The sequence below is a fragment of the Lissotriton vulgaris genome, chromosome 6 (assembly GCF_964263255.1).
Source record: "Lissotriton vulgaris chromosome 6, aLisVul1.2, whole genome shotgun sequence".
NCBI lineage: Eukaryota > Metazoa > Chordata > Amphibia > Caudata > Salamandridae > Lissotriton > Lissotriton vulgaris.
In genome coordinates, this window is record NC_141694.1 from 650,548,731 (window position 1) to 650,574,914 (window position 26,184).

At 48.9% G+C, this 26,184-nt stretch overlaps 1 protein-coding gene across 1 annotated transcript in view; it reads left to right on the plus strand.

Moving 5' to 3' along the window:
- The window catches only part of MDN1 (midasin AAA ATPase 1), a 2,142,100-nt gene that overhangs the window by 2,045,092 nt on the left and 70,824 nt on the right, over nt 1–26,184 (plus strand). The window contains exon 97 of the mRNA XM_086926648.1: nt 13,047–13,221. Coding sequence (XP_086782774.1) covers nt 13,047–13,221 — 175 coding nt within the window. The remainder of the gene's footprint in view (nt 1–13,046; nt 13,222–26,184) is intronic.

The following is a 26,184-nucleotide window of genomic DNA, read 5'->3' on the forward strand; positions in this document are numbered from 1 at the left end:
TGGGGTATGCCGCAGATGATCTTGGTGGTCTCGGAGCGGAAGGGAGGGAGGCGGACTCGCTGGGTTCTGTCAGAGCGGAACGATGTGATCCAGTCCAGGGCTTTTCCTTGGATCCCAGTGTTGTAGAGGCAGGTTATTAGGGTGCGGTGGCAGACTGTATCAAAGGCTGCCAAGAGGTCCAGGAGGATGAGCGGCTGTCTCTCCGTTGTCCATCAGGGTCCTGATGTCATTGGTGGCTGCGATGAGGGCGGTCTCGGTGCTGTGGTTGGCTCGAAATCCGGACTGGGATGGGTCGAGCAAGTTGTTTGCTTCGAGGAATGCAGTCAGCTGTTTATGGACGGTCTTCTCGATGACTTTAGCCGGGAAGGGGAGAAGAGAGCTGGGGCAGAAGTTCTTGAGGTCTTTGGGGTCCGCTGTTGGTTTCTTCAGAAGGGCGTTGATTTCTGCGTGTTTCCAGCTTTCAGGGAAGGTGGCTGACGTGAAGGAGCTGTTTATGACGTTCCGGAGGTGGGGTGCGATGATGGAGCCAGAGTGGATGGTGTTCATGACGTGGGTGGTGTCTTCAGTGCTGATGGGAGTCCATGCGCTGAGGCTGGTGGTGGGGGTTGTTGGTTTGGTGGCTGGAGGCGGAGTCTGGGGTCCGAAGCTGTCGTGTATATTTCGCTCTTGCGGTGGAAGAATGTGGCGAGGGATTAGCAGAGGTCTTGCGACGGTGTTATGTCGTCGTAGCTGGCGCTGGGGTTGAAGAGCTCTTTGACAATGCTGAAGAGTTCCTTGCTGTTGTGGGTGTTGTTGTCCAGACGCTCTTTGAACGATGTCCTTTTGGTGGTGCGGATCATCTGGTGGTATTCGCGGGTGGCACTCTTGAGGGCTGTCATGTTTTCTGATGTCCGTTTGTGGCGCCAAACTTTTTCGAGGGTTCAGCATGATTTCTTTGCGATTTTGAGTGCATCTGTGAACCATGACGTTTTTCTGTGCTAGTCTTGCCTGGGGGTTTCTTCAGTGGAGCGAGGTCGTTGGCGCAGTTGGTGATCCACTGTGCGGGATTGTGTGCTGCGACGTTGGTGTCAGGGGTGTCGACAGGTGGGTTCTGTGAGAAGTTGGCCTGATATATAATGTTCACTATTCTAGTGAGCACTTTGTATCAGTCCAAACAACCCTTATGGTGATTGGTTGTAAGTCAACCTTATAGACCAGCTATCCTAGTAGCGTGGATACGAGCAGTCTTCGGGCTAAACTCTAGAGGGCGTGTTAAGCCAGCTGTTATACCATCACATATACCCCTTGAATACCCAGTGAAAGGACACCACACAAGTGTTATGAAAATAAACAGTGTATTTATTTAGATCACAACAGCCCTGTACTCTTTATGAGGACAGGGTACTAAGCACACAACAAAACTCTTAGGAAAATACTTTAAGTTGCACAATTTACACAAATGCCCGAGGGGCACGAAAAAACCATATACTCTGAAAGTGGAATGCGAAATTACTCGCAGGTAAGTACTGTACTAAGGCTTTGGAATCGCTAGGACTACGTTACTGAACCTTCAGATTACTAGTAGGAGGCCTAGGGGACTCGGGTGCAGAGTGTGCACTCTCACGCGGGATGCGGGACCAAGTCTATGGGAGCTAGTAAAGGCAAAGTTAGTGTTCTCGGGCGAACCCAATAAGGTAGATCGAAAACGACAGTGGATCCTGACCCTTGGATAGTGAGGCTATGCTGGGGCACCGAAATGCCGAAGTTACCTAGCCCAGGGGCTGCAGCTGCATATGTCTCAAAAGACGTCGGGAATCCTCGTAGACGGACCAGGAGCCTGGAAGAAAGATGCTGGCAGGCGACCAGTGAAGAGAGTTCGAAGTGATCCAAGCCTGGATCTTGGAGATGGATGACACCTGAAAGCAGAGGGGACCAAGTTCGTGACTACTAGCCAGTAGTCAGGTGGCCCCAGGAGGGCACCGGATGGTAGTCACCTCGACTAGGTGAGTGGGCGACGCTGTGCTCTGCAGATCTCACGGACCAGGAGGCGTTGTCGGCGACCAGGATGGAGGAGCGAGCTGTCCCACGATGGATGATGCTGTCGATGTCGCTGGACCCAGGATTGGGGCAACAAGTCTTGGCAAATTCAAGCCCATGCGGTGGACTCAAAATGGCGTCTGGAGTGGACCAGGAGGGTCCGGGGTGCTCCTCTTTTGGAAGGGAGCAAGGGCCAGTCTGGAGCAACCAGACCAGCAGCAGTGATGTCGTCGGGCGTCGTTCAGAAGGCCACAAGCCAGCGGGCTAGTAGCCAAACAACGCGGTGAGCAGCAAAAAGCAGAAGGGCACCACGCAGATCGTGGAGATGCTGGGAGGCTGGACTTCGGTGCTGGAGCTGCTCAGGCTCGGGGCTTCTCGGACCCCAAAACATTCACCAGAGGATCCCTCGGCGGTCGTGCTGGCTAAGAGTCGTGCAGTTCAGATGATGGCCGGTCCCTCGAGGTCTCGTCGCACCTACGGTTCTCAGCTTAGCTGTAGAGGTAGGTTGAGGTCAGAGGTGCCAGGGAAGCCGGGTCTCGTTGTGCTGGTCGGTCGGAATCCTGAGGAAGGACGTGCAGCAAACCGCAGAGTTCTTAGATGGTGCCTGCGGGTGCAGGGTGACTACTCCTTAGCCACAAGGGAGAAATCTTGAGAAGAGTCTTGAGTTTCCTTTCGTAGAAAGTAGTTCTTGATTCAAAGATGATCTAATTTGGAAGGGTCCCCGCTCCTGCCTTTATCCTAAAGAAAGGGGTGGGTACACGACTAGGTCCTGCCCTAGGGGTGGGACCAGGAAGGGGGGTGGTTACACCCCTCTCCCATGCCGGACTTTCCCCAGGCCAGGGGCTGGTATGCCCCTGGAACTGGTTCTAGCCGGCAGATGCGTAGTGAGCACCGGGGTGCCACTCAGCAGTCACCTTCCTGTAAAGCCCTGCCTACCCAGGATACACAAAACCCTGTCTGGGATGGTGCTAGCACCGCCCCTGACAGGAAACCCTTTGTCCAAGCTCTCCTCGCTGGAAGGACTCCCAGCAGCAGGAGGTCAGACTCGTGTCTGTGGTGGCAGCATCCATTTTGTGGAGCTGAGGCTTCGTTTAACTTTAACCGGGGTTCACAGTTACATACATGTCGTGTCCCTCTAGAAGGGTGGAAGGCTAACCCCGTCGCCAGAATTGGCGAGGGGTTAGTATTCCAATTCGTATGACACCTTACTCGACATGTTTTGATAAAGCAATACCAAAGATAGCATTTAACCGTGAGGATTATAATGCACTTAAGAGTATATGGTATGCGTTATCATGGAACAGCTATTAGGACTTGGTTCCGCAAGCTGCAAACGGGCTCAGCTCATGCCAGAGCACCATTTCACACGATTCCATGCACTCTGCCTTCAGGATTGTCAAGGCCTGCCATAGGAGTGACTGATAGGAATCTGTGTGTCCATTTTTAGGGTTAGATATAGGTATACTATATCTAAAGCAAAGGGTGATTACACCACCTTGCCCCAGCTGTCGTGCAGCCAGGTGTGTCAGATTTAGATGGCCATCCAGGGGTGGCATAATACATGCTTTAGGCACTGGGTACACCCTGGGTACACCTATGCCCTGAGTTGCAGGGTCTGATAAGGTGGCCCAGTTCCAATTGGATAATGCACCTAAGGTACACATGTCAATTTAGTGAGAGAACAGCTAGGCTGTGGGTCTGATTGGCAGGCCCACAGCCAGAGAAAGTCGTAAACCAGTGAAACAAAAGCAAAAAATCTGGGTGATCATAGGATTGCAGACCCTACTCTCCTACAGGTTCTGGCTCAGCGATGTGGTCAGCTGGTCTGTGGTGACTTTGCTCCAGCATCTGCGGGGGATCTGTAGCGTGTGGTGGTGGGATGTGGTCTTCTTGAAGATTAAGTGGATGTAGCTGTGGTCGGTCCAGTGTAGTCCGGTGGAGTGGCTGAAGGAGACGTGGTTGCTGGCAGAGAAGATGGGGTCGAACGTGTGGCCAACGAGGTGGGTGGGCGTGTCCACCAGTTGCTGGAGTCCGAGGTTGTCGAGCAGGGTGGTGGTGGTGTTGTTTTTCTCCAGGTGAAGTTCAGGTCCCCTAGGAGGATGTACTCTGGTGAGGCTAGGGCGTGCGGGCTGATGAAGTCGGCGATGGTTTCGCTGAATTGTGTCCGTGGGCCCGGGGGTCTGTAGATGAGCCTTCCTCTGAGGGTGGTCTGGGGGTCGGTGTGGATCTGGAAGTGTAGGTTTTCGGCGGCGGTGAGTGTGTCTTCGGCGTTGGTCGTGACGCTGATGGTGTTCCTGTAGATGATGGCGATTTCTCCTCCAGTTTTGTTGACACGGTCCTTTCGGGTGATTTTGTAGCCGTCCGGGATGGCTATGGCGATGTCGGGGGCCGAGGAGCCGTTCATCCAGGTTTCTGTGAGGAAGGCGACGTCTGGTGCTGTTGTATCAAGGAGTTCCGAGAGTTCGACGGCGTGTTTGTGGACGGAGCGGATGTTGAGGAGGATGCACTTGAGGTGGTTGGTGTTATCGTTGCTGTGTTCGGTGGGCGGGGTGCAGGTTCGGAGGCAGGTGAATTTGCAGGCTTGGGTGCGCTTCGGGGTGGCTCGGTGGCAGGCGGCAGGTCGTCCGGTGTTGAGTGCGATGAGGGTGGCGGGGGTTCTGGCGCTGGGCGCGGTCCAGGCGCGAGCGGGCGCAGACGGGCTTGCCTTTGGCGCAACATCGGCGCGCCCGCTTCGCTGGCCTCCGTATGAGGGTCAGAGGGAGGGAGGGAGGAGCAGCTGGGAGGTGGGAGCGGGGCGGCCAAAGGGAGATGAGGGGGCAGGGACGCAGCGGCGGGAAACAGAAGCAAGGGAACAACGTAGGAAGGGGGCACAAGGGGGAAACGGGCCAAACGAGCAGAAAGGTGTAATGCACAAGGCAAAGATGAACACAGAGGAAGGGGGTACAAGAGGCAAAATGCAAAATGGGCACAGAGGAAGGAGACAAAGACAATACCAGTGGAGACGCAGGCGAGGCGGGCTGATCACGGGCGGCGGCAGCAGGGAGTCACAGGTCACACAGGGGGCTGCGTGGCAGTGAGGGGAGCGACCTGCCTGGCGACAGGGTCAAAGGTCGCTCGAGCAGTGTGAGCAATTTTGCTCTTTCAAGTATATAGAAGAACGGCCTTTAGAAGCTACATTACAAGGGACTCCTGGGCACATTCTCACCATTTCCTTTCCTGCCTGTAGTTATGAAGAAGATCCAGAATGACTGGGCCTAATTCATCCTGGTGACTGGATTTGTCCAGGAGAGTGTGATACCCGGAGCTCCAGAGCATCTGTCTGTGGATCACTGCATCTCCTAACATTGAAGACTGTTTTTCCGGTTGTTCTGATCACCTCAACTGCAGGCCTGTCAGTGCCATCACCATATCCCACTTTCCTTTTACCAGGCTCATTGATGCTGATGACTCAGGCAGCCTTATTAAAAGGTATGACTTCCTTCCACTATGTGCAATCCATCACTTTACCAGTGTTCTTTGCTCCCTTCTCACTCCTCAGAAGAGGAGGTGAGAATATATCAGTTGGACCACAAAAGGGTTTTTAAGCTTTTGCGTAGATCCTATTGAGGACCATCGAGTAGATCAACTTTTTATGGCAGGATCTCCTTAGCAAAGAAGGGTAAGGCTGTGCCAAAGGCAACCTTGTCAAGATGGCAAGTTCTTTGAAATAAGATCTGCTACACGTCATCCCAGAGAGATCCGAGAGCCCATTACACCAGGCCTATGATTTTTACCACTGCGTTGTCCAAACTGCAACATGGGTATCTGTTCATAATTTCAGGAAGAGAACTACTGCCTTGATAGGCATTTCCAGCAGGAAGAATGCCTTGCCTGCTTAGTAATGCCAGATTTGTTGGTCTGAGCCCAACCTACAGACCCAGAAGAGCAAGTTACGTACCTTCGGTAGTGCTCTTTCTAGTGGATACTCTATCTAACCACAGACCCGTTACTGCCTTCCCCATTCTGTGGAGTAGCCCCTTTAACATCCCAAAATGGTCCCAAGTTAGTATTCAGCACACTGTTACAAACAAAAGTTCACGCTGTGCGTCTGAGGGTGCAGGAAGCGAAAGACAGAAAACCTAACGTCTGAGCGCAGGAGTGGTGCTTATAGGTAGCTCCTCCACGTAATCTCTACCTGAGTAGTATAGAACTTGTGCGGACCTACACAATGTGACTTAGCGGTGCATGGGAGCACTTCTAGAACCTTTTCCATCTGTTGGATATTCTAAGTTGAGGAATCTGCTGATAGTGTCCATCAAGAAGGGCATTACTAAAGGTAAGTAACTTGTTCTTAAGCAAAAAGACACAGTGCTAAGGGAGGGAACTTGGCCTGCTGCCAATGGAATAGGATGTATGGGTCGACCGCTCATATGGCCAATCGACTATCTGACACTCTGATCACTCACAAGGGGTTGAAAACGGTCCTCCTGCTTTGTGCAGTATCCATGCCAGACTGACATTTACTGGATCATCCATGTCCACTGCTGGTGGCATGTGGCTTGACCAGATGTGAAGGAGCTTCTATTGGAGATGGTAGCTAGTTCAACACCTGGATCCTCCCAAACTGTGTTTCGCTTTCAGACAGAACCTTGAGCCCTACTGATGGCGTTGTGGATCCTGGCTACTGACTGCTTTTTCTTTGTGGGCCACACTTTTGGAGCTTGGCTAAGGTGAGTCCTGTGCCTATTGTTGACTGTATTTTGACAAACCGGCTGCACAGCTTCAGTTGGCAGACTGCTGTTGCGAGAGGTCCCCACTTGCTATTTGGGGTTTCAGCCAGGGCTTTTTGCTGCTGCTACAGCTGCTAGAGTGAAGAATGGTCTCCCTGTAGCTCATGGGAAAATACTCCTTAATGCTCCAAAAGATGCAGATGATGCCATTATGTAGATACGCTGGAGCTTACATGCACAGAGAGATCCAGATTGGCCTACCTTCAGATACTGATAACTACAAAAAAGTCATTGGTGGAATTCTTTAATTATTCTGGTCCACTGCTAATTTCTTCAGATTTGACACAACCGTGCAGGAATTCTCATTGGTCCTTCTCCAGTAGGAAGAGTATGGCCTGAACTCAAAGCCAGGTCCTCTCTAAACCAGAGCACAAGCACACCAAGGATAGTTAAGGACTAATTGGACCTCATTAGGTGGATGTTTTGCATATTGCTGGATATACCCTGAGGTGGCATGTGGGGGGCTAAATAAACCATGAACTGGTATGCAGCCTCAAATATTTACAAGAGGCTGAGCTTATTTAGAAAAGTCCATCTATCACTTTTTAGTATTCCTCCGTGCGATGCTCTAAGTGGGAAGGGTATGCCCAAGTGTGGGTGCCGTCCTCACTGTTCCTCTAAAACCAAGATGCACTTGACTTAATAAGCCCTGTAGGAAAGTGCTCTTTTTGACATGGTCACCCATCACTTTTTACCCTAGTACTGATGCTTTTTGACTGAATGTTCATTTGGGCCCTGCTAAGCAGGCCCCCGTTTCGGTGCTCTTTACCTTAACACAGGTAAATATCTAATTGTAACCCAGTTGGAAAGGACTTTAGCACCCCTGTAAGTCACCAATAAATGTTTTCTCTGGTACCCAGGGCTTGGGTACTAAAGTGTATCCCTATGGGCTACAGCATGTATTATCCCACCCACAGAGACCCACACAAAAACTGTTTGCAGCCTGCCCTTTCAGGATGCATGAAATGGTGCAGACCATTTGGAAAACATGACAGCGCACACTCCCTATGTGCCATGCCCATGCACACTGCATATCCTATATGTAAGTCACCCCTACAGCAGGCCTTGGAGGCATATGGCAGGGTGCATTATATTATATGTGAGGGCATATCTGCATGAGCAGATGCCCCTGTGATGTCTGATTCCATTGCCACGACATTGCAAGCGATCAAGAAGCTATCTTAAGTATATGTACTGGGCACTAGCATCACAAGTTACCCAGCTACATAATGGCTTCACTAAAAACAATGGTGTTTGGTATTAAACAGCTCATCTTAATAAATCCACACTGATTCCAGTGTTTGATTTATTATGCCATGCACCCAGAGGGAACCTTAGAGGTAAATGCTGCAACCTACCAGTCTTCTAGTGTGCTGGCTGATGGAACTCTTCCAGCCTGCCACCACTGATGAGTTTCTAGCACCTTGCTTGGGAGAGCAACACTCCCAGAGGTCCAAAACAATGCCTGCTCTGGCGGGAGGTGTTTACACCTGCTCCAGTAGAATGGCTAGTGACTTAGCATATTGAGGCCAGAGGCTACAAGGCCTCTGTCGCCTTTGATGTGTAACCCCGGCTTCCTCCAGACCTTGAGAATGCCACCCCTTGTCCGGGGGCCCATTTGGCACCAGAGCAGGTGGGAAAATTAGCTAGTCTGTTGGCATGTTGCCATATCAGGCTAGGCACACCCCTAAGATGGGCCAACTGAATTGGACATTCGAAGAAGGGTTTCACCGTCTTTTTGTTGGTGACACTAGGAGGTCTAGCTCAGGTTTATGCCCACTCTCCACAGAACATGGTTCTATAGGGGGTGTAGTCACCCCAGTGGTATGTAGCCCATGTGCTACTACCTTACACTCCTTTTCACACCCCTAAATTCAGTATTTAGGTGACCCCTTGACATCCGGAACTCTGATTTTACTACCTGGGAACTGAAGGACAGAAGAAAGCAGTCACGTCGAGAACTGAGGACTTACTTGAACTTGTGCTGAACCCTGCCTTGCTCTTGGCGCCTCGACAATTGCACCGACCAAGCTCATCCAGAAGCTGTGCATCCTTCCAAGCCCATGGAGGACTGTCCATCACTTCAACAACCAAGCAGTATGTCCCTTGGGGAGGAGGAGCCTTTCCCCTGCAGCTGCAGGCACCGACCGCACTTGCCCACTATCAGGTCCTCTGAAGGAACATCTTGCCAGGAAGAAGTCCTTGCTGCTCCAGGAGGTCATATTCATCTCCCTGTCGAGTTTGGAGACGCCAGGCCCTACAGAAGTCGCCCAGCACTAATAATCCTGGATGCAGGATCATTTGCTGCAACCAAGGCTCGTTGTGTGTCCAATCCAGACACCACCGAAGCCAGAGCCGATCGGCATACGAGGACCTCTATGATCAACAAGGCCAACGGTGATAGTGTTGCCACTGTCCTGTATTCTCTCCCTCTCCAGGTCACCAAAGCAAAGAGAGAGTCTAACAACAGCGACCCACTGGTGAAAACATCTCTGCACCTGAACCCCCCAGCCTGTTTTCACAGAAACCAACTGTCTCTGTCCCTCAGAGTCCCCAAATGCCCCCCTGCAGCCTTTCTTTTACAGTTGCATTTGCCCTTGACTTTACCGCATAGTGCTCGAGGCTACCAACACAACCAGCACCTCTGCACCCAGACTCGAGCGCAGGCAAACCCGGACTGCTGGTGGCTTCTCGGACCTTCGCTCCTAAGCACCTAAAGGTATCCTCCAAAACCGTTTGCAAGTGTACCTATGCAGTGTATGTTATTCTGATTGGATAACATTACTGCGTTAGAGGCTCATAACTCAAAACCGTTAGTTGACTGTATTTTTCTAATACTGCAAAAATCTATAACTTTGAAAGTACTTAACTGATTCCGATGATCTTGGTGTCTAAAATGATATAAAAATCTGTGTTGTTTTTCTTAAATTGGTCTTGGATTTCTTTTTGAGTGTGGGTGTCATTTATTGACTAGGAGTACAACAATTGCTCAGCACTCCCCTCTGATGAAACTGAGCTGCTGTCCCTCACAACCCCACTATAAGAGCACTTGGAATTATTAAAGTAAGCCCCTTTAAACCAAGAAGGGTTGTCTGGACTATTTGCATGGGGTACCCCTACATTTGGTACACTACATAAATAGCCAGCTTCCTACAGGCCCAACTAGTGTGAAACCTGCATTGAGTTGCTTGTGTTGCTGTTCAGAGAGGACATGATTTGGAAGTTCGGGCTGCACTATTCCTTTCTGATGCATATTTCTAGCCACAGAGTCCTCGCTTTGGAAATGTTCCCCAGATGTCCGACTATATCCACAAAATGTAAAAGCAGTACACCTGCGCACCAGCAGGTGTTGTCCTGCAGCTCCGCATCAACGTTGTACATCCTATAAGTGGTTCCCATGCACTCTGATGTCAGTTGTTTGGTTTTGGGGGCGGGGGGGGTGTTCATATGTGGATACAGAGCTCCTACTGATCTTTTGACCAATACTTGTTTATCAAAATATCCAGTGTGCAAGGGAAAATGTCATCCCCTAAATTGACCAGGTTTAAAACGTGCAGGAATTGTCACAAACATGGATGTGATGGACCTTCATGATGTCTGATTATGCTGCCTGGGATCAGAGCACAAATCCATGTCCTGTGACAAGGGTGCCAAATGAACATGAAGGTCATATGGGACCATTAGGCCAAACTTTAAATTGTCAAACACATTAAGACGCCATGACATGACATTTGAAGGCGAAATAAAGGTACCTTTCCCGAATTCGTTCCCATGGCAGATCATCATCATCATTTGAATTCTTCGGGTAAGTCCAAGAAAAAATATACAAAGCAGGAGTCTGTCCCTTACTGCCTCCCAACGCCATTGTGCTCTCAAGAGAGAACGCAAGGCAGCCAACATGCCTCCTGGTCTCCTGCCTGATCTCCATCAGAGGCAATTCTGAGGCTGATCCCGGTGCACCCTGAACTTCCATGTCCAACATTTTTGCTGCAAGTAGAGGCCTTCAGAGAAGCTATGCTGCACTTATTTGATACTTTACGAGCTCCCTTTGTAAGCCTTCATGTCCCAAGGATTAGCAGGGGTCTCTAGTTGGACTTCCAACGACAGGTTGGCCCTTGGTGCAGTTGTTGCTTTTGAACCTGAACCTGGTTCAGCCAACCTGTACACCTTCCTGCCCATACCTCTACATCTCCTGCCCTGTGTTCTAAAAAGATCAGGCCCAAGTCATCCTTGCAGCACCAGATTGGGCCAGGAGAATGTGGTACCTGGAACTACTGGGCATACGCAGCTTTCCTCCAATCAAACTGCTAATTTTGGGAGGATCTTTTATCCAGCAAGAAAGCAGAGTAAGGCACCTGTGCCTGTACAATTAGCAACTCCATGCACATAGATTGAGCGGCAGCAGTTGACCTCCTTTGAACTACCTCGTCATCAAAGTAATCTTGGCAGTGGAGTGGCACCCGACAAATTGCAAAGCAAAGTTGTTTGAGGTTTTGTTGTTTGTTCTCTTCCTAGCCCAGCATGGGCTTGCTTTAGGCAATGTTGAAGATGACTTATCAGCTCTTTCAGCATTTTTGCGGTAGCCGAATCTGCTTTCTTTATTTGATTTAAATCACCTGTTGTGATGAGATTTTTAAAAGGTCTAAACATTGCTTTCCAATTAAGCACTTTGTGATGCCTCATTCGGACTTGAACTTAGTCATCACTGTTTTGATGTTCACCCCTTAAGATCCACAGCACAGTTGTCCTTTGAGGCTTTTGACACTAAACACAGTCTTTTTCATCACCATTACATCGTGAACAGTCTAGAAAGCAACTCAGTGCGTATTGGTGGCGCTTATATACAGTACCATTCAGCACTTCCAGAGCTGAACGGTGTTGGAGTGGTGCTGCACAATGTCACCTGCCGTTGCGCAGGACTGCTGGTTTTAAAGTTTCCGGATTCAGTCTGACACCTTGATTCATGAGATGAGAATTCTGTGGTTAGATAAAGTAGCCATTAGAAAGATTGTTACTGAAGGTAAGTAACCTGTTCATTCAAGCAGCTCTGTGGCTGATTTGCATATGGCTGGGTCTAATCTGAGTGGGCATGTTGAGCAAAAGAAACATAGTCCGGGATGTGTTCTGAGTCATTACTAGTGGCTGAGATTAATATTACATCCATACATTTTTGTATCCCTTCGACTTTGGTTAGTCAATCACTCTGCCTGTATTTTTACTCCACCCCTTCCACTTAAAAAGGGAAGAGAGACTCAATCACCTCTATCCTTCAAAGGCACCAGAGCTTTACATGGACCGCAGAGTGGAAAATCATGTAAATGATCATCTCTTTATGGGTTTTTCTGGTGCAAAGAAAGGCAAGGCGGTACAAAAGAAGACGCTGTTAAGGTGGCTAGTCCTCTGCATCAAGCACTGTCGACGAACTAGCTCTCTGAAAGCTTGTGGACTCATTCCACCTGGGCAAGATTCCTTTTCTAAACATCTGCACGCTGCTAGTTAGTAGATTGTCTGAGGGCATGGATGGAAAATGATACAAGAAACAGTTTCGAGTTCTCAGGGGTGGTGCTTATATATGGCTCCAATCCATCACTTTAATGATGGTACAGCGTCACATAGGATCACTCATTTCCAGTGCACAGGAGCATTGCTTAAGTCTCATATTCAAAGGTGAGAAAAGTGTGTTACCCTTCCTGTTATGGTTCAATGATGCTACTTCGGGTTCTGTTAGGCTGAAATGGTGTTGCTATGCAGAAACACTTTACAGTACAGTAAGAAAATCCAGTAAACTACCTGATGGGAAAATCATGAATCTGATAGACTCTACTAGCCGCAGATTCCTTAACGTAGAATTGTCCCCAGGTGTGAGGCTGGATCCGTAATTTATTTGCCACGGCATCTCTGCATGCCGGGGAGCGGCACCACGTGACTCCGCCCTGACGTCCGCAGATGTGACGTCAGCGAGGTCACATAAGTCCCAATCCGGCGCGCTGGCGTACTTGTACATCACAGAAAAATGTAGGAGAAAAAAATATCTTTACCTCCCTATACTTATAAAAGCAACAATTCAAATCCAACTCAAAAACAAAGTAAAAGTATTCCTGCTCTTTGATAAAATATTCATGGTTCTGTTGGTTTCCTGCATCCAATTTCACAGAAACTTACTACTGCCCTTAGTATTGAGTAATTAGTCAGTCTATTAGGATGTGTACGTCTTTGAGCATTGTAGCCATTGTTTATTTTCAATTTTGTTTTCTTTTACAGAGGTGATTACAGGACAGGGAAGCGTCTGAATATGCGCAAGGTAATTCCATACATTGCCAGCCAATTTCGAAAAGACAAGATATGGCTGCGGAGGACCAAGCCCAGCAAACGCCAGTATCAGATTTGTTTGGCTATAGATGATTCCTCTAGCATGGTAGACAACCACTCCAAACAGGTAAGATGCAACGTGTGCATTTATTCATACATGTGCCTTCTGCTACTCTCCTATAGAATCAGAAAATTACCTGGGTGTGCTGAACTACTATGGATGGTTTTGTTTTCACATTAAACTAATATTCTTCCCAGTCTCAAAGTTTGGGAACTTAGTTTACTTTTTTATTTGCCTTGATATAAAAATGTAAATGGCTTAACTAAAACTGTGAAGCTTGGCCATCAAACCTCTTTGTCTGCCCAGCCAGTCTGCCTACTTCAGTTTACATTTCTGTAAATACCAGATATGTTCTTCCCCTCATCCCCATCTGGACCTTGTGGTGTTAAACTACATTCATTTTATGCTGTCTCAGTTTTTCTTCAGACATTCATCTTTTATTCTTTTGAAGTTAGTTGGGACAATTTGCCCAACCCAAGCTCACAACCAACAGCTTAACTGGTTGCCACTGCAGCCATACCTTAAACTGTGCATGGAATCCAGAGGTTTAACATCAATTTAAATATGTAAAGTATGTTTTAACAGTAGCCATTTAGATTGGCTTCTTTACAAAAATGGTACTTTTAGCCAGCATCACCAGAGGTGATATTTTAAAAGAGAACATAGACTTGATCAATAACTTCCTCACACAAGTTGAAGAGTCATGATACTAGATGGTGTGCCTCAGTTGGCAAATGTTCCAGATTCTAATCCGAAAGCTACAGCAATATTTTATGGGTCCTCCTACTTTTGATTCACAGGTGGGAAAGAGTTAATTTAGATTTGATTAGCATTACTTAGTGTTAAATCAGTCAGACCAAAGAATGTATTGGAAACGGTCGTAGGCTGTCTGAAAACATGCTAAATTTACCAGCAACCCAGAAGACAGATGGTTCCTGAATAGAGAGTAAATTCCAGTGTCTGCTTCCACTCTATCAAACCCCAAGCAACTGTCTCGCCATAGTGATCTTGCATTGAGCAGTATAGTTGAAACTCTGAACGAAAAAATAAGGCAATCATCATTTTGCTCTCCAAAGTCTTTTATATCCTAACAAAAATCATGGAGACATTTATGTTGCTCTGCTTTTACTAAATTAAGCAAATGGCATTCACACCATAGTGTCCAGAAAGAGTCCTGCCCTGTGTGTTTCCTTGCTTAGAAATATAAATAGAGGACACTAAAAGATGCTGTTCTGATTGTTCTAACCACAGATTCCTCACCTTAGAGTACTCCCTACGTGCCACACTGGGTCTGGATAACGTTTCTCTACCAATGCTTCTGCAAATCATGCAACAAGTGTGCCTTTAAGGAGTTGTGTGGCATTCTGTGCTGTGGCTGTGCAACCTCACCATGGAATACACTCATGAAATTGATCTCGGTCCAGTCAGGTTTGTTTGCTGAACCTTAGCTCACCCCCTGGGTAGTTGTGGCTCCGAGCAGTCAGGCTTAAACAAAGTAACTAGTGTAAAGCATTTAAAAGTACCAAAAGATAGGAAAAAGAAAGTCATGAAACACAAAACAATCCTACACTAATTTAAATTAATATATATATATATATTTTTGTGAATTTTTAGACACCAAAACAAACGAAATCCAGAGTTATTAACTTTTACAATAAATTGTAAATCTCAGTTTTCACTGGTTGATAATTGTAAAGTATGAACACTTTGTAAAACGTTTAAAGAGTTTAGTTCGGCTACTCCAGCCTTCTTTGGACGACCAGTTCTGACAGGGGTAGGATCAGAGAGGCTACTAAGGAGTAGTTGGACAGTTACCTTGCCATCTAAGAAGCCTCCAGTCCAATTCCAGACTCAGTGGGCGAACCACCACAGACTTAAACAGAGTGGTCTTGATGCAAGGGATACAGGATGCTGAGGATCCTTTGCGGTCGACAGGGGTTTTTTCTAGGGCTACTCCACGGTCCATTTAGGGTGATTTTGGACACAGGGGTCTACGTCCCTCGAAGTCCCTTTGGTCCAGCAAGAGTCCAGTGCTCACTTGACTACTTGTCTCTGGCCAGAATTAGCTTCTTCCGTTTTTGTGGCCCTAGAGCAGTAACAGGAAGTTCACCTTTTCTGTTTGGGGCTTGTGAGCGACATTTCCACAAGCCAGATGCTATATGTATGCCCAGAAAGTGCCAATGGGGGGGTGTGGTGGTCACTAGCAAATGGGATAGTAGGAATTTTCTTGCCTGATGGTGACTTTGTGTGATGCATGGCATCTAGTTATCTCAGAGTGCACTATTATGCCCACTCCCAAGATGGCAGAACTCCTCACCCAGTATGTGGAGCTTGGTAGCCCACCCTAGAGGTATGTCCACCAGAGGGCTACACGCCCACAGAAAAAAACAGTTTGGCCACTGAGCTCCCCTCTCTGTCCCCGACGCCTGCCCGTCTACTTCAACAAAAGAGCAGTCCCTCTTGTATGTGTCCATCATTTACCCTTCAACTGTGGCTTCCCCTTTGAATCTCACCTTTTGGGCTTATAGGTGGCTTACTGCCAGGAGAGGTGAAAACTCTTCCGACAGCGTACCTCAATTGTTCAAGCTCCTGAGAATTGTCCAGACCTCCACGCAGGAGGGCAGAAGTTTGATGGTGGGCAGCATCAGCAAATGCCAACTGGTAAACTTAGGCAGTATAGTAGCAGCTTGCTAAAATGTGTTTGATACCTAGAAATAACATTAGTAGTCCTATTCAGAAGTTATCACCACTGAGTGGTCAGCGTGTGACCCTGTATTCACCAATGGGGCTACTAGCCGTCCCGCAGTAAAATAGACAATGTGGGTCCTTTACTGTTAGGACATATAAAAAACATGTCCTGCTTTTTTATATACAGTACAATGCCTTATGACTCAATAGGCCTGCTGTAGGGGTGACATGTATGTTAAAAAAGGAGATGTAGGCTTTTCAATTAGTTTAAAAGGCAACGCCGCTCCTGGATGAAGTCAACTTCACAGTCAAAGTATAAATCAAAGTCTAAATGTAAGCGCAAAAAAGAGAAGCTGGACTCAACCCCATCCCACAACTCTCTTTGCCAAGAGGAGTTTGTCTCCCTCCTGATCTTCGTTTATGGAGCCAATTCCACAATTGCTGCTAGTGTACCCCATATTTACAAGGCCATCAGCACAGTGCAGGTAGTTAAAGACTTTAAGGAGGTCATGCTGCAGATATTTGGATTTCTTTCAGCTTCCTCTGGCATGCCTTTGGGGACCCAGCCTCTGCAGGGCCCTCCTTTCAGGTTACTGATGGCAGATCATTCTTCAGCGCTGTCTAACCTCCCCTTAACTTATTACAGACTTAATCTACTCCTGTACAGATTTTTTTGCCCAGTTCAATGACCTGTACCTGTCCTTCCCTTGTCGATCATTCATATGTCTGACTCAGAACTGATTTCACCCCAGCCTGACCAAAGTCTTGCCACAAAATTACTAAAACACAACCAGTTGATATACAGCCGGACTCTGATGCAGTTCCTCTACCAGGGCAGATATGCACCAATAGAGGTCCACTCTCTTTTTGGCTCTGATTCTGCCCAAAATTTACCACTATCCAAAGATGATAATGGGAATGGAGATGATGTACCACCTCATTATGATGATGACAATTTTTACATAGACATACAGGAGGCCATTTGGCTTCATACCATCCCCTGTTAAAGGGTGGGATTCGCCATTTGCACCACCAATGGGAAAGAGCCAATTATTTGTAGTAGTAGTAGTAGTAGTAGTAGTAGTAGTAATGAGAGTGGTGGGACAGAGAACCTGGAGATAAAATAGTTCTTGGCCTGACCCCAACCAAGGAGGGGCATAGGCAGGGGAAGATGAGAGCAGTAGTGCTTAAGTGTGGGTTAATTAATGCATGCTCACTGGTGAAACATGCACTGGAACCAGAAAAGATTTGTAATCAATCCCTGCCTACTGACAGGATACCACCCGCTTGTAAAAAACAAAACAAAAAAGCCATAGTTACTCCATTATTAAAGAAGACACTGTCTAATCTTAATGACCCTAGTAACTACTGCCCAATTTTCGAACTCCCCTCCTCGGTAAAGATCATGGAGAAATATATCAACAAAACGCTAGCTAGCTATTTAGAAGATCATGTTCTGCTAGAACCTGAGCAAACAGGCTTTAGACAAGCCCGTGGTATGGAAACACTGCTAATCCTGGCAATGGATGAACTGAGGCTGCTGGTTGACAGAGGTCAGGTTGCAGTTCACTTTGAAGACTCTTCCAGGACAACAATGTGCAATCATCCGGCCCCAATACTAGGCGGCGATCTATGCACAGATATGAATGTCAGCAGCCCTACATGCCAAGAACAGATGCATACTGGTAAGTAGCATATTCCTTATCAACTGCGTTACATACTGTCAACCACCAAATACTACTTAGGAGACTGAAAGAGATGGGGGTTGAAGGCATCTTTTTGAAGTGGGTTAAGTCTTAACTATCGGATAGACATCAAGCAATCTCCCTACTTCCATTCCGGTCAGAGTTTAAGGAAACTACGCATGGATAACCCAAAGGATCAGCCTTAAGCCCCATCCTTTTTAAAGTTTATCTACGTCCACTAATGACTGATTAAATCCTATGGGATTTCAGTTATAAATTAAACAAGGTCACATAAGCTCCACCCCGGCACGTTCGCATCAGTTTTTTTCTCTATTCTGCGTGCAACGTGGATCCAGTCGTTTCCTGACCTGTTTTCAGGCCAACATTTCACGTTTTATTTTCGTGGAACAGTGTGCGAATGCCTTCGGGCTTCAAGTCGTGTGCATGTCAGATGTCGGCGACGGATCCTCACCCGATATGTATGTGGTGTTTGGGCGAGCATCATGACTCTCTGTACTGCGAAGCTTGTCAACACCTCAAACCGAAGTCCCGGCAGGAGCGCCGAATGAAATTGCTGTTGGACCCCTTGTCCAGGTCGGTGTCGTCCCAACGTCCGTCCCCTACCTCGGAAGCCAGGAACCGCAGATTCCGTCTGCGGCATCGCTCTACACCCCGGCCCCAAGGTCATCGTTTGCCAGCTGGTAGGTCCTGTAGTCTGTCTCAGAGGCCTTGTCCTTGTTTGGCGGAGGGCGCGGGTACCCCTTGGGATGTGCGCCCCCGCCAGTCGCCACCCTACCCACCGTTTCCCGGCGTTGTGGCAACTAGGGCCCAAATGACAGCCTATGCTGCTGCGCTGCAGGGCCTCCTCCACCTCCTGAGACGTCCCTGGATCCTTTTCCTCACACGGGGCCTTCCGCGGAGTCGCCGGCGGCTCCGGCTTCGACGCAAAGGTTTCAGGTTGTAGGAGGTTGGTGTCGTGGAGGGCTAGTCCTTCGGGGCTCCGCTCTTCAACCCGTGGCGCCCCTGCCTTGCCACAAATCCCTTCAGGGGTCCCTGTGCCGTCGCAGGAGATCGCCGAGACTCGGGATGTGTCCCCGAGTCCCCCTCAGCCCTCTGAGCAGGCGGGTGCCTCACCAGAGGCTGAGCTGGTGCCGTTTCGGTGCTGGAAGCTTTCCAGTGCCACGGGTGGAGGCTGGGGCGCCTTCCTGAGTCCCTCTCGGTCCTCCCTGCATGCGGCTGCCCCGAGTGAGGCCGATCCGGAGCCGTTTCTTAGCCGCACCGGCTCCGACCTCGCCCCATTCTCCGGGGGAGCACGTGGTGGAGGAGGCCAACTCGGCGCCGTCGATACCCACTCTGGGGCCGTTCGGCGTCGAGCCGCCGCCTGTGGCAGACTCCACGGCGCCGTGCCAGCTTCGGTCCTTAACTCTTCTCCGTTGGTCTCTTCCTCTCCGGAGATGGGACGCCGCATTGTTGCCTTTTCACTGGCATCCTCTAGGGAGGGCTCCTCGCCGCTCCCGCGGCCTAAATCCTTGGACCCTCCTTTCTGCGGCTCGAATTGGTTCTTCCACTGACTTCTCCGCCTTCCCCTGGGGCCCCTCAGGCTCCCCACTCGTCCAGGGATCCCCCATCATTCCGGGGCTGGCCACTTTCTCCTGCAGCTGGACTTTGGGATGGATGGCTCAGTTTGCAGCCGTCTCCCACGGAGGAATTGCTTTCTCCCCCGCGGTGCCCTACGGAGACCAGTGTTGCTTTCGTTCGGGCTATTTCCACAGCAGCTGGCATTTTGCGATTGGTGAACCGGTCACCCCGTTCCCCACAGATAATCTCTTGGAAGTTCTCCACCAGGGCTCTGGTGGGCGGTAGTTGTTCCTTCCTCTTGAAGTGTCACTCCACAATTCTCTTATGGGGGTTTGGGGGCGCCCTGCCATGGGTGATCCTGTACCTCAGCCGCTCCTGCATCGCCACCGTCCTGCTCCTCACAACCCAGTCTGCCTTTCCTTCCACCCTTCTACTCAAGGCTCTCTTCTGCGGACGGCAAAAAACACAGTTGATGGACAGAATGCAGAACAATGTCTTACATTCACCCCAGTACAAAGATCTGGGCCTAAATCCATCGTTTTTTTTGCACTCCACACCACCCTAGGTCAGACACTGCTATATGCAAATCATCCTTGACCCTGTGCCTCATGGGAACAGTCCAGCCCGAACTACCAAGCCATGTCTTTCCTAGACCGGAATCAAGCATCCAAGGGCCGGTTTCTGGCTATCCGCCTTCTTCAGCCTGGATAGCTTGACTCCAGTGATGTGGAGAGCCTGGGACTCGCGTCTGAGCAAACCTCTTCTGTGGACTGCCTTTCCGTCCTTGCCTGTGGTGTTGTTTCCACCGTCTCGGGAGGCCCAGTGGTTGGATTCATGGGGGCGTAACGTCTTCGCTTCATCAAGTGCTGCCTTGCGGGCGCTCAACACTCTGTGTGTGTTGACAAGGGCTACTTCCAGCCTTTGGGATTCGGCGGAGTCCCTCCTTTTTCTTGTCTCTCATGAGGGTGCCCGTGCTGATCTACTGCACCATGTGTTGGATGTCAGAGAGTTGGCCACGTTTATTCTTTGTGCGTTTTTGGATGTTGCAGATGCTCTTTTCCGCGCTATTGCCTCTTCTGTGGCCCTCCGTCGCCATGCTTGGCTGCAGGATGCTTTTTTCCCTGAGAACATTATGGAGCGTCTAGTTGACCTGACCTTTGATGGGGTCCTTTTGTTTAACACTCATGCAGACTCTGGAGAAATGTGGAAGATTGTGCCTTCTTGAATTACGTGTGTCTCCAGACTTACCCCGTTATGTCTCTTGGGTGTAGCCATTTGTGAGAACTGTGCCACCACAGATAATTGGGCCCTGACAACTGTAGCATAAAAGCCCAGATGTGTTCCCCCCCCCCCATTCTATTTGCCCACAACTCATGCTGACTCTGCCATTCAGCGTCTCCTTGCGAGGTTCCGTCCTCCTCCTACCCCTCCGTAACCTGGCTTGTTGATCTTCATGGACTTGATGGGAGGTGCTATCCCACCTGCTCCTGGGCTCTGATGTTTTGAGTGGCATATATATATATATATTTATCCAGTATTTGGGTGTCTTTCATAGATTCACATGCCTGAATCATTCCCCGTCGTCGAGACGGGAGCCTCCGGTATATAAAAAAGTAATGTCCTAAGACATACATAAAAAGAATAGGCCTAAGGGTCTCACCTTAGTGTCCTATCTAGGTCCTTATGTAGGAAGGACCAAACAGAGCAGGCTCCAGGGTCCCACCTTGGTAGCCTATCTGTGTCCTTTTGTAAAAAGGACCAAAGTAAAAGGAACAACCAATCAGCTACTACCTCCCTCTAGAACCTTCCTGTGAGGAGCCTCAGTCTCTCAGATTTTCTACCGCACGTTGTGCTAGGGAGTCTCCACCTGAGTTCTCCTCAGGAATCTTGATTTTTCATCTAAATTCGATAGTTTTTCGACTTCTTTGCTATGGCTGATAGCAAAAAGAAAGGACTTTTTCGAGCCTGTGCCTCCTGTGGCAAGATGAGGCTTCACGTGGATGATCAACATGAGACTTGTCTATACTGTCTCTACCTGTTAATCAAAAGAGAACGGACACTGGTATCTGCAAAAACCATTAGTTTTTATCGAAAACCCTCATAGACATCCTGGAGTTGTTATAGCGGTATATCTTTTCATCCGCCCCATCAGGAGTCTTGGCATAGTCATAGGGTCAACGATTGACGTGCAGTATGCCTGCCTCACCCGAGGCTACTTCTGGTGTGTGCAGAAGTGTCCAGAAATGAAAAAAGGAATATTTTAAAAAATAATGACTTAGCCTAGAGGACTTGGTTTTTAATCTAAAAAATTTGACTAGTCACTAATGTTAAAAGAGATTCGGATATTGAGGTAGTTGAGTTACTAAACTACCATATCACTTTTGACAGGAGTCGACATGTTTCAGCTCTTCGGGCCCACAGAGGGTCAGTGGAGCTTTCGTCAGGACATAAACAAAAAACATATGAACAAAAAAGTATAACTCATACACCCTTTATGTGTATGGTGAAAATAACACAATGGAGTTTCCGATCTGGTGTTTTCAGAAGTTTGGTATCCAACAGGGAATCAGAGTCGCATCTGGATTTACTCCACGCGGCATCAATCTGTGAGCCTTGTGCTGACTCTGCCCCGGGGGCAGAGTCAGCACAAGGCTCACAGATTGATGCCGCGTGGAGTAAATCCAGATGCGACTCTGATTCCCTGTTGGATACCAAACTTCTGAAAACACCAGATCGGAAACTCCATTGTGTTATTTTCACCATACACATAAAGGGTGTATGAGTTATACTTTTTTGTTCATATGTTTTTTGTTTATGTCCTGACGAAAGCTCCACTGACCCTCTGTGGGCCCGAAGAGCTGAAACATGTCGACTCCTGTCAAAAGTGATATGGTAGTTTAGTAACTCAACTACCTCAATATCCGAATCTCTTTTAACCCCGGGGGCAGAGTCAGCACAAGGCTCACAGATTGATGCCGCGTGGAGTAAATCCAGATGCGACTCTGATTCCCTGTTGGATACCAAACTTCTGAAAACACCAGATCGGAAACTCCATTGTGTTATTTTCACCATACACATAAAGGGTGTATGAGTTATACTTTTTTGTTCATATGTTTTTTGTTTATGTCCTGACGAAAGCTCCACTGACCCTCTGTGGGCCCGAAGAGCTGAAACATGTCGACTCCTGTCAAAAGTGATATGGTAGTTTAGTAACTCAACTACCTCAATATCCGAATCTCTTTTAACATTAGTGACTAGTCAAATTTTTTAGATTAAAAACCAAGTCCTCTAGGCTAAGTCATTATTTTTTAAAATATTCCTTTTTTCATTTCTGGACACTTCTGCACACACCAGAAGTAGCCTCGGGTGAGGCAGGCATACTGCACGTCAATCGTTGACCCTATGACTATGCCAAGACTCCTGATGGGGCGGATGAAAAGATATACCGCTATAACAACTCCAGGATGTCTATGAGGGTTTTCGATAAAAACTAATGGTTTTTGCAGATACCAGTGTCCGTTCTCTTTTGATTAACAGTTACCAGTTAAGGGGAAACGAATGGACTCTCTATCCTCTTCCCTCCCTTTTGTTTGATATAAATATACTGTCTCTACCCTCACCACCAGGCCAAGGACTGCAGGATATGTCGTACTTTCTCCCATAAAACCCAGAAGGACCGGGAAGGGAGACTTCTGATATGGCTGAACAGACTTAAAAACAGGCCAGAAGGCGACTTGGTTTCTGAAGGTGAGAGCATGTCTGGCGCTTCGCAGTTTTCCTTGAAGAGGCCTAGGGCTTCCTCGCCTGGCCCCTCAGACACCCCTCCTAAGAAGGCCAAAAAGTCTTCAGAGGGCAAGCCTACCGTGTCTGGCAAGGACCTTCCTGTCCCCAGGAAGCAGCCGCTGATTACAACGACGGCGACAACGTCGACGACCTCCTCAGCGCTGAAAACCGTCTCTACGTCGACGACAACAGTGTCGACGACGACGGCCTCGTCGGCGTCTTCCTCGTCGACGAGAACGACACCTTCATCGTCGATGAGTAGACCGCTTTCATCCACTGTTCCCTCGACTAGGAGTGCGCCGTCGACGACACGGCCGTCGACGAAGACATCGACGTCGACACCGTCGACGAAAGCCGCGACATTGACGAAGCCTCCACCGTCGACGAGGAGCACCCCGTCGCCGACGGCAACAACGACGAAGCCGTCGACGACGGAAAAGTTATCGACGGCGAAGACACCGTCGACGACGGACATACCGTCGACGAAAACTAAAATTCTGTCAACGACGGAAAGCTCCTTGATGACGCCATCGATGGCAACTGGTGCTTGGAAGGAGTCTGAGCTTCTCTCCCATGCTATGGATGCCCAAACATCCCATGTTACAATCAGAATTACCAAAAAACCGATTACACCGGAGATGACATCACCTAGTAAGGTGCAGCAGCTAACACCATCCTGCTTCCTACAGGACCAAGAAATGGATGAGGAACCGATTACCCAGGCCACTAGCCCTTCGGAACTGGTACTTAAGTACCAGAGTACCGAAGAAGAGCAGGAGGTTGAGGAACCTGTGCCTCCAGCTGTCCATGCTCAGGTTCACACTCAAGTGACACCAATGGTGTGCCTGCCAGCATCCTTAGTTTCGGACTTGCGTTTCCTCATACAAGACTACAAGGAGCAGTTTCCCGAAAAGGCCACTCCTGTTGCTCCTCCAACTCCGCAGGTAACCGTGCCTGTTCCTGCGCCTGTGCCACGGCATAAGCCCCCTCCGCTGGTGCTTCCTAGGACTCAAGATCCAGCACAAGACCCCATCTCGTCCGATGACGATGAGAGGGACCATGAAGAAGGGGAAGTCCGCGACGATGACACAGACCCGGACGCCGACCAAGACTATGTCACTCACTCTCCAGCCTCTCCGGAGCTGCAATCCTCGGAGTCTCCGCCCGCAGATATTGGAGGTTTCCATAACCTCATGGAAAGGGCAGCCAAAAGGTTCCATATGTCCATGGAAACACAGGAGACTGAATGTTTCCTCTATGATTTTAAGGAACCAACGAAGAAAACGACAAGATCGATCCCGATCATTGATTACCTACTGAAACAGGGCAAACAACTCATGCAGTCTCCAGCTTCCCTGCAGGTAGTAGTGCCCAGACTTGACAAAAAATATAAAGCTACATCATCAGCTCCAGCATGCCTCACGGGTCACCCCAAGGCGGACTCCGTGGTTACTCAGGCGGCGCAGAAGAACTCGCGCAACCCTGCATCCCCCTTATCAACTCCACCTGATAAAGAAGGCAGGAAGCTGGATGCCGTCGGAAAACGTTTTTCCACAACATCTGCGACGACGGTGAAGATCGCCAACTCTATTGCTCTTCTGGGACGCTACAACAGTCAACTCTGGGCGGACATCGCGCCCTACCTTGCTGACCTTCCAGAGGATTTGAAAGCGGAGGCGCACTCGCTTCTCCTCGAAGGCCAAACTTCGGCTTCAAAATTGATCGACTGTGCCATCGACTTAGCCATGACTGGCTTCAGACAGTTGGCAGGCGCTGCCGTTCTAAGACGTCAAGGTTGGCTTAAGGCCACCTCCTTCAGACAGGAGGTCCAAACCAAAATAATTGATATGCCGTATGACGGCGAACATCTTTTCGGCGAAAAGATCGATGAAGCCCTCACCGCAATCAAGAAGGACACCGATACAGCCAGAGCTCTGGGTACTCTACAGTCTCGTAATCAGTCCTTTCGTACCAACAGAGGAAGAGGACAATCCTCCTACAGGGGTTCCTACCAAAACAAGTCCTCCTACTCGTACTCACAGGGCAAGACGCAGTTCCAACAGCGTCAAAACCAGTCGGGACGTCAAACCTCCTACAACAAATCGTCCTACAGAGGAAAAGGACAGAAGAGACCCGCAGGCAATCGTCAATGACTCTATCAATTGGCCAGCCCCTCCACCATCACATTCTTTACGACTTGGAGGGAAACTCTCTTTTTTCCTACAAAATTGGCGGCAAATAACAACGGACCGGTGGGTTCTACAACTTCTTCAATTCGGCCACTCACTGGAATTCCTCTCAAATCCCCCACCGACACCACCTGTCAAGCGCCCTCACAGACACCTATGGCTGCTTCTCCAAGAAATAGCTTCCATGCTTCAAAAGGGCGCAATAGAAAAAGTTCCACACGCCCAAAAGGGGGAGGGGTTCTATTCCCACTTCTTCCTAATTCACAAAAAGGGCAAGAAATGGAGGCCGATCCTCGACCTGAGGGCACTCAATGTGTTCCTAAAGAAACAGTCGTTCCGTATGGTCACGCTACAAGAGATCCTGGGACTTCTGGAAAAAGGCGACTACATGACATCACTAGATCTCCAGGACGCCTATTATCACATCCCTATCCTTAAAGGACACAGGAAGTACCTCAGATTCGCAGTCGCAGGAGTCCACTACCAATTCCGTGTCCTCCCTTTCGGCCTCAAATCTGCCCCACGGATCTTTACAAAATGCCTTTCTCCTGTCGCAGCCTTTCTTCGCCAACAGGGACACCAGGTCTTCCCATACCTGGACGACTGGCTGGTAAAGGCTCCGTCGACAGCAGCCGCAGCCGCATCTTCCAGCGCCTGTCTGCATCTTTTCCGCCGATTAGGCCTGACCCTCAACAAAGAGAAGCCATCGCTGACACCAAGCAAAGTCATCACTTTCCTTGGAGCGACCCTGGACACGGAACGCGCAAGAGCCTTCCCATCACAGGAGAGAAAATCGAAACTTATCTCCTTAGCCAAGTTAGTGGCATCCAAAAAGACTCTGACTGTCCGTATCTTCAAGTCGCTCCTCGGCATGATGTCGTCATGCATTCTGCTCATCCCGCACTGCCGCCTAAAAATGCGTCCCCTTCAGGAAGAACTGACAAGGCAGTGGACACAAGCTGCGGGATCCTTCGAGGACCGCATACGAGTCACCCAATCTATAGTCAACAATTTACAATGGTGGAGGTCGACCAAACACCTGTCGCAGGGACTGCCGTTCCTGCTTCCGGCGCAACCACATATAGTCACCACGGACGCATCCTTGG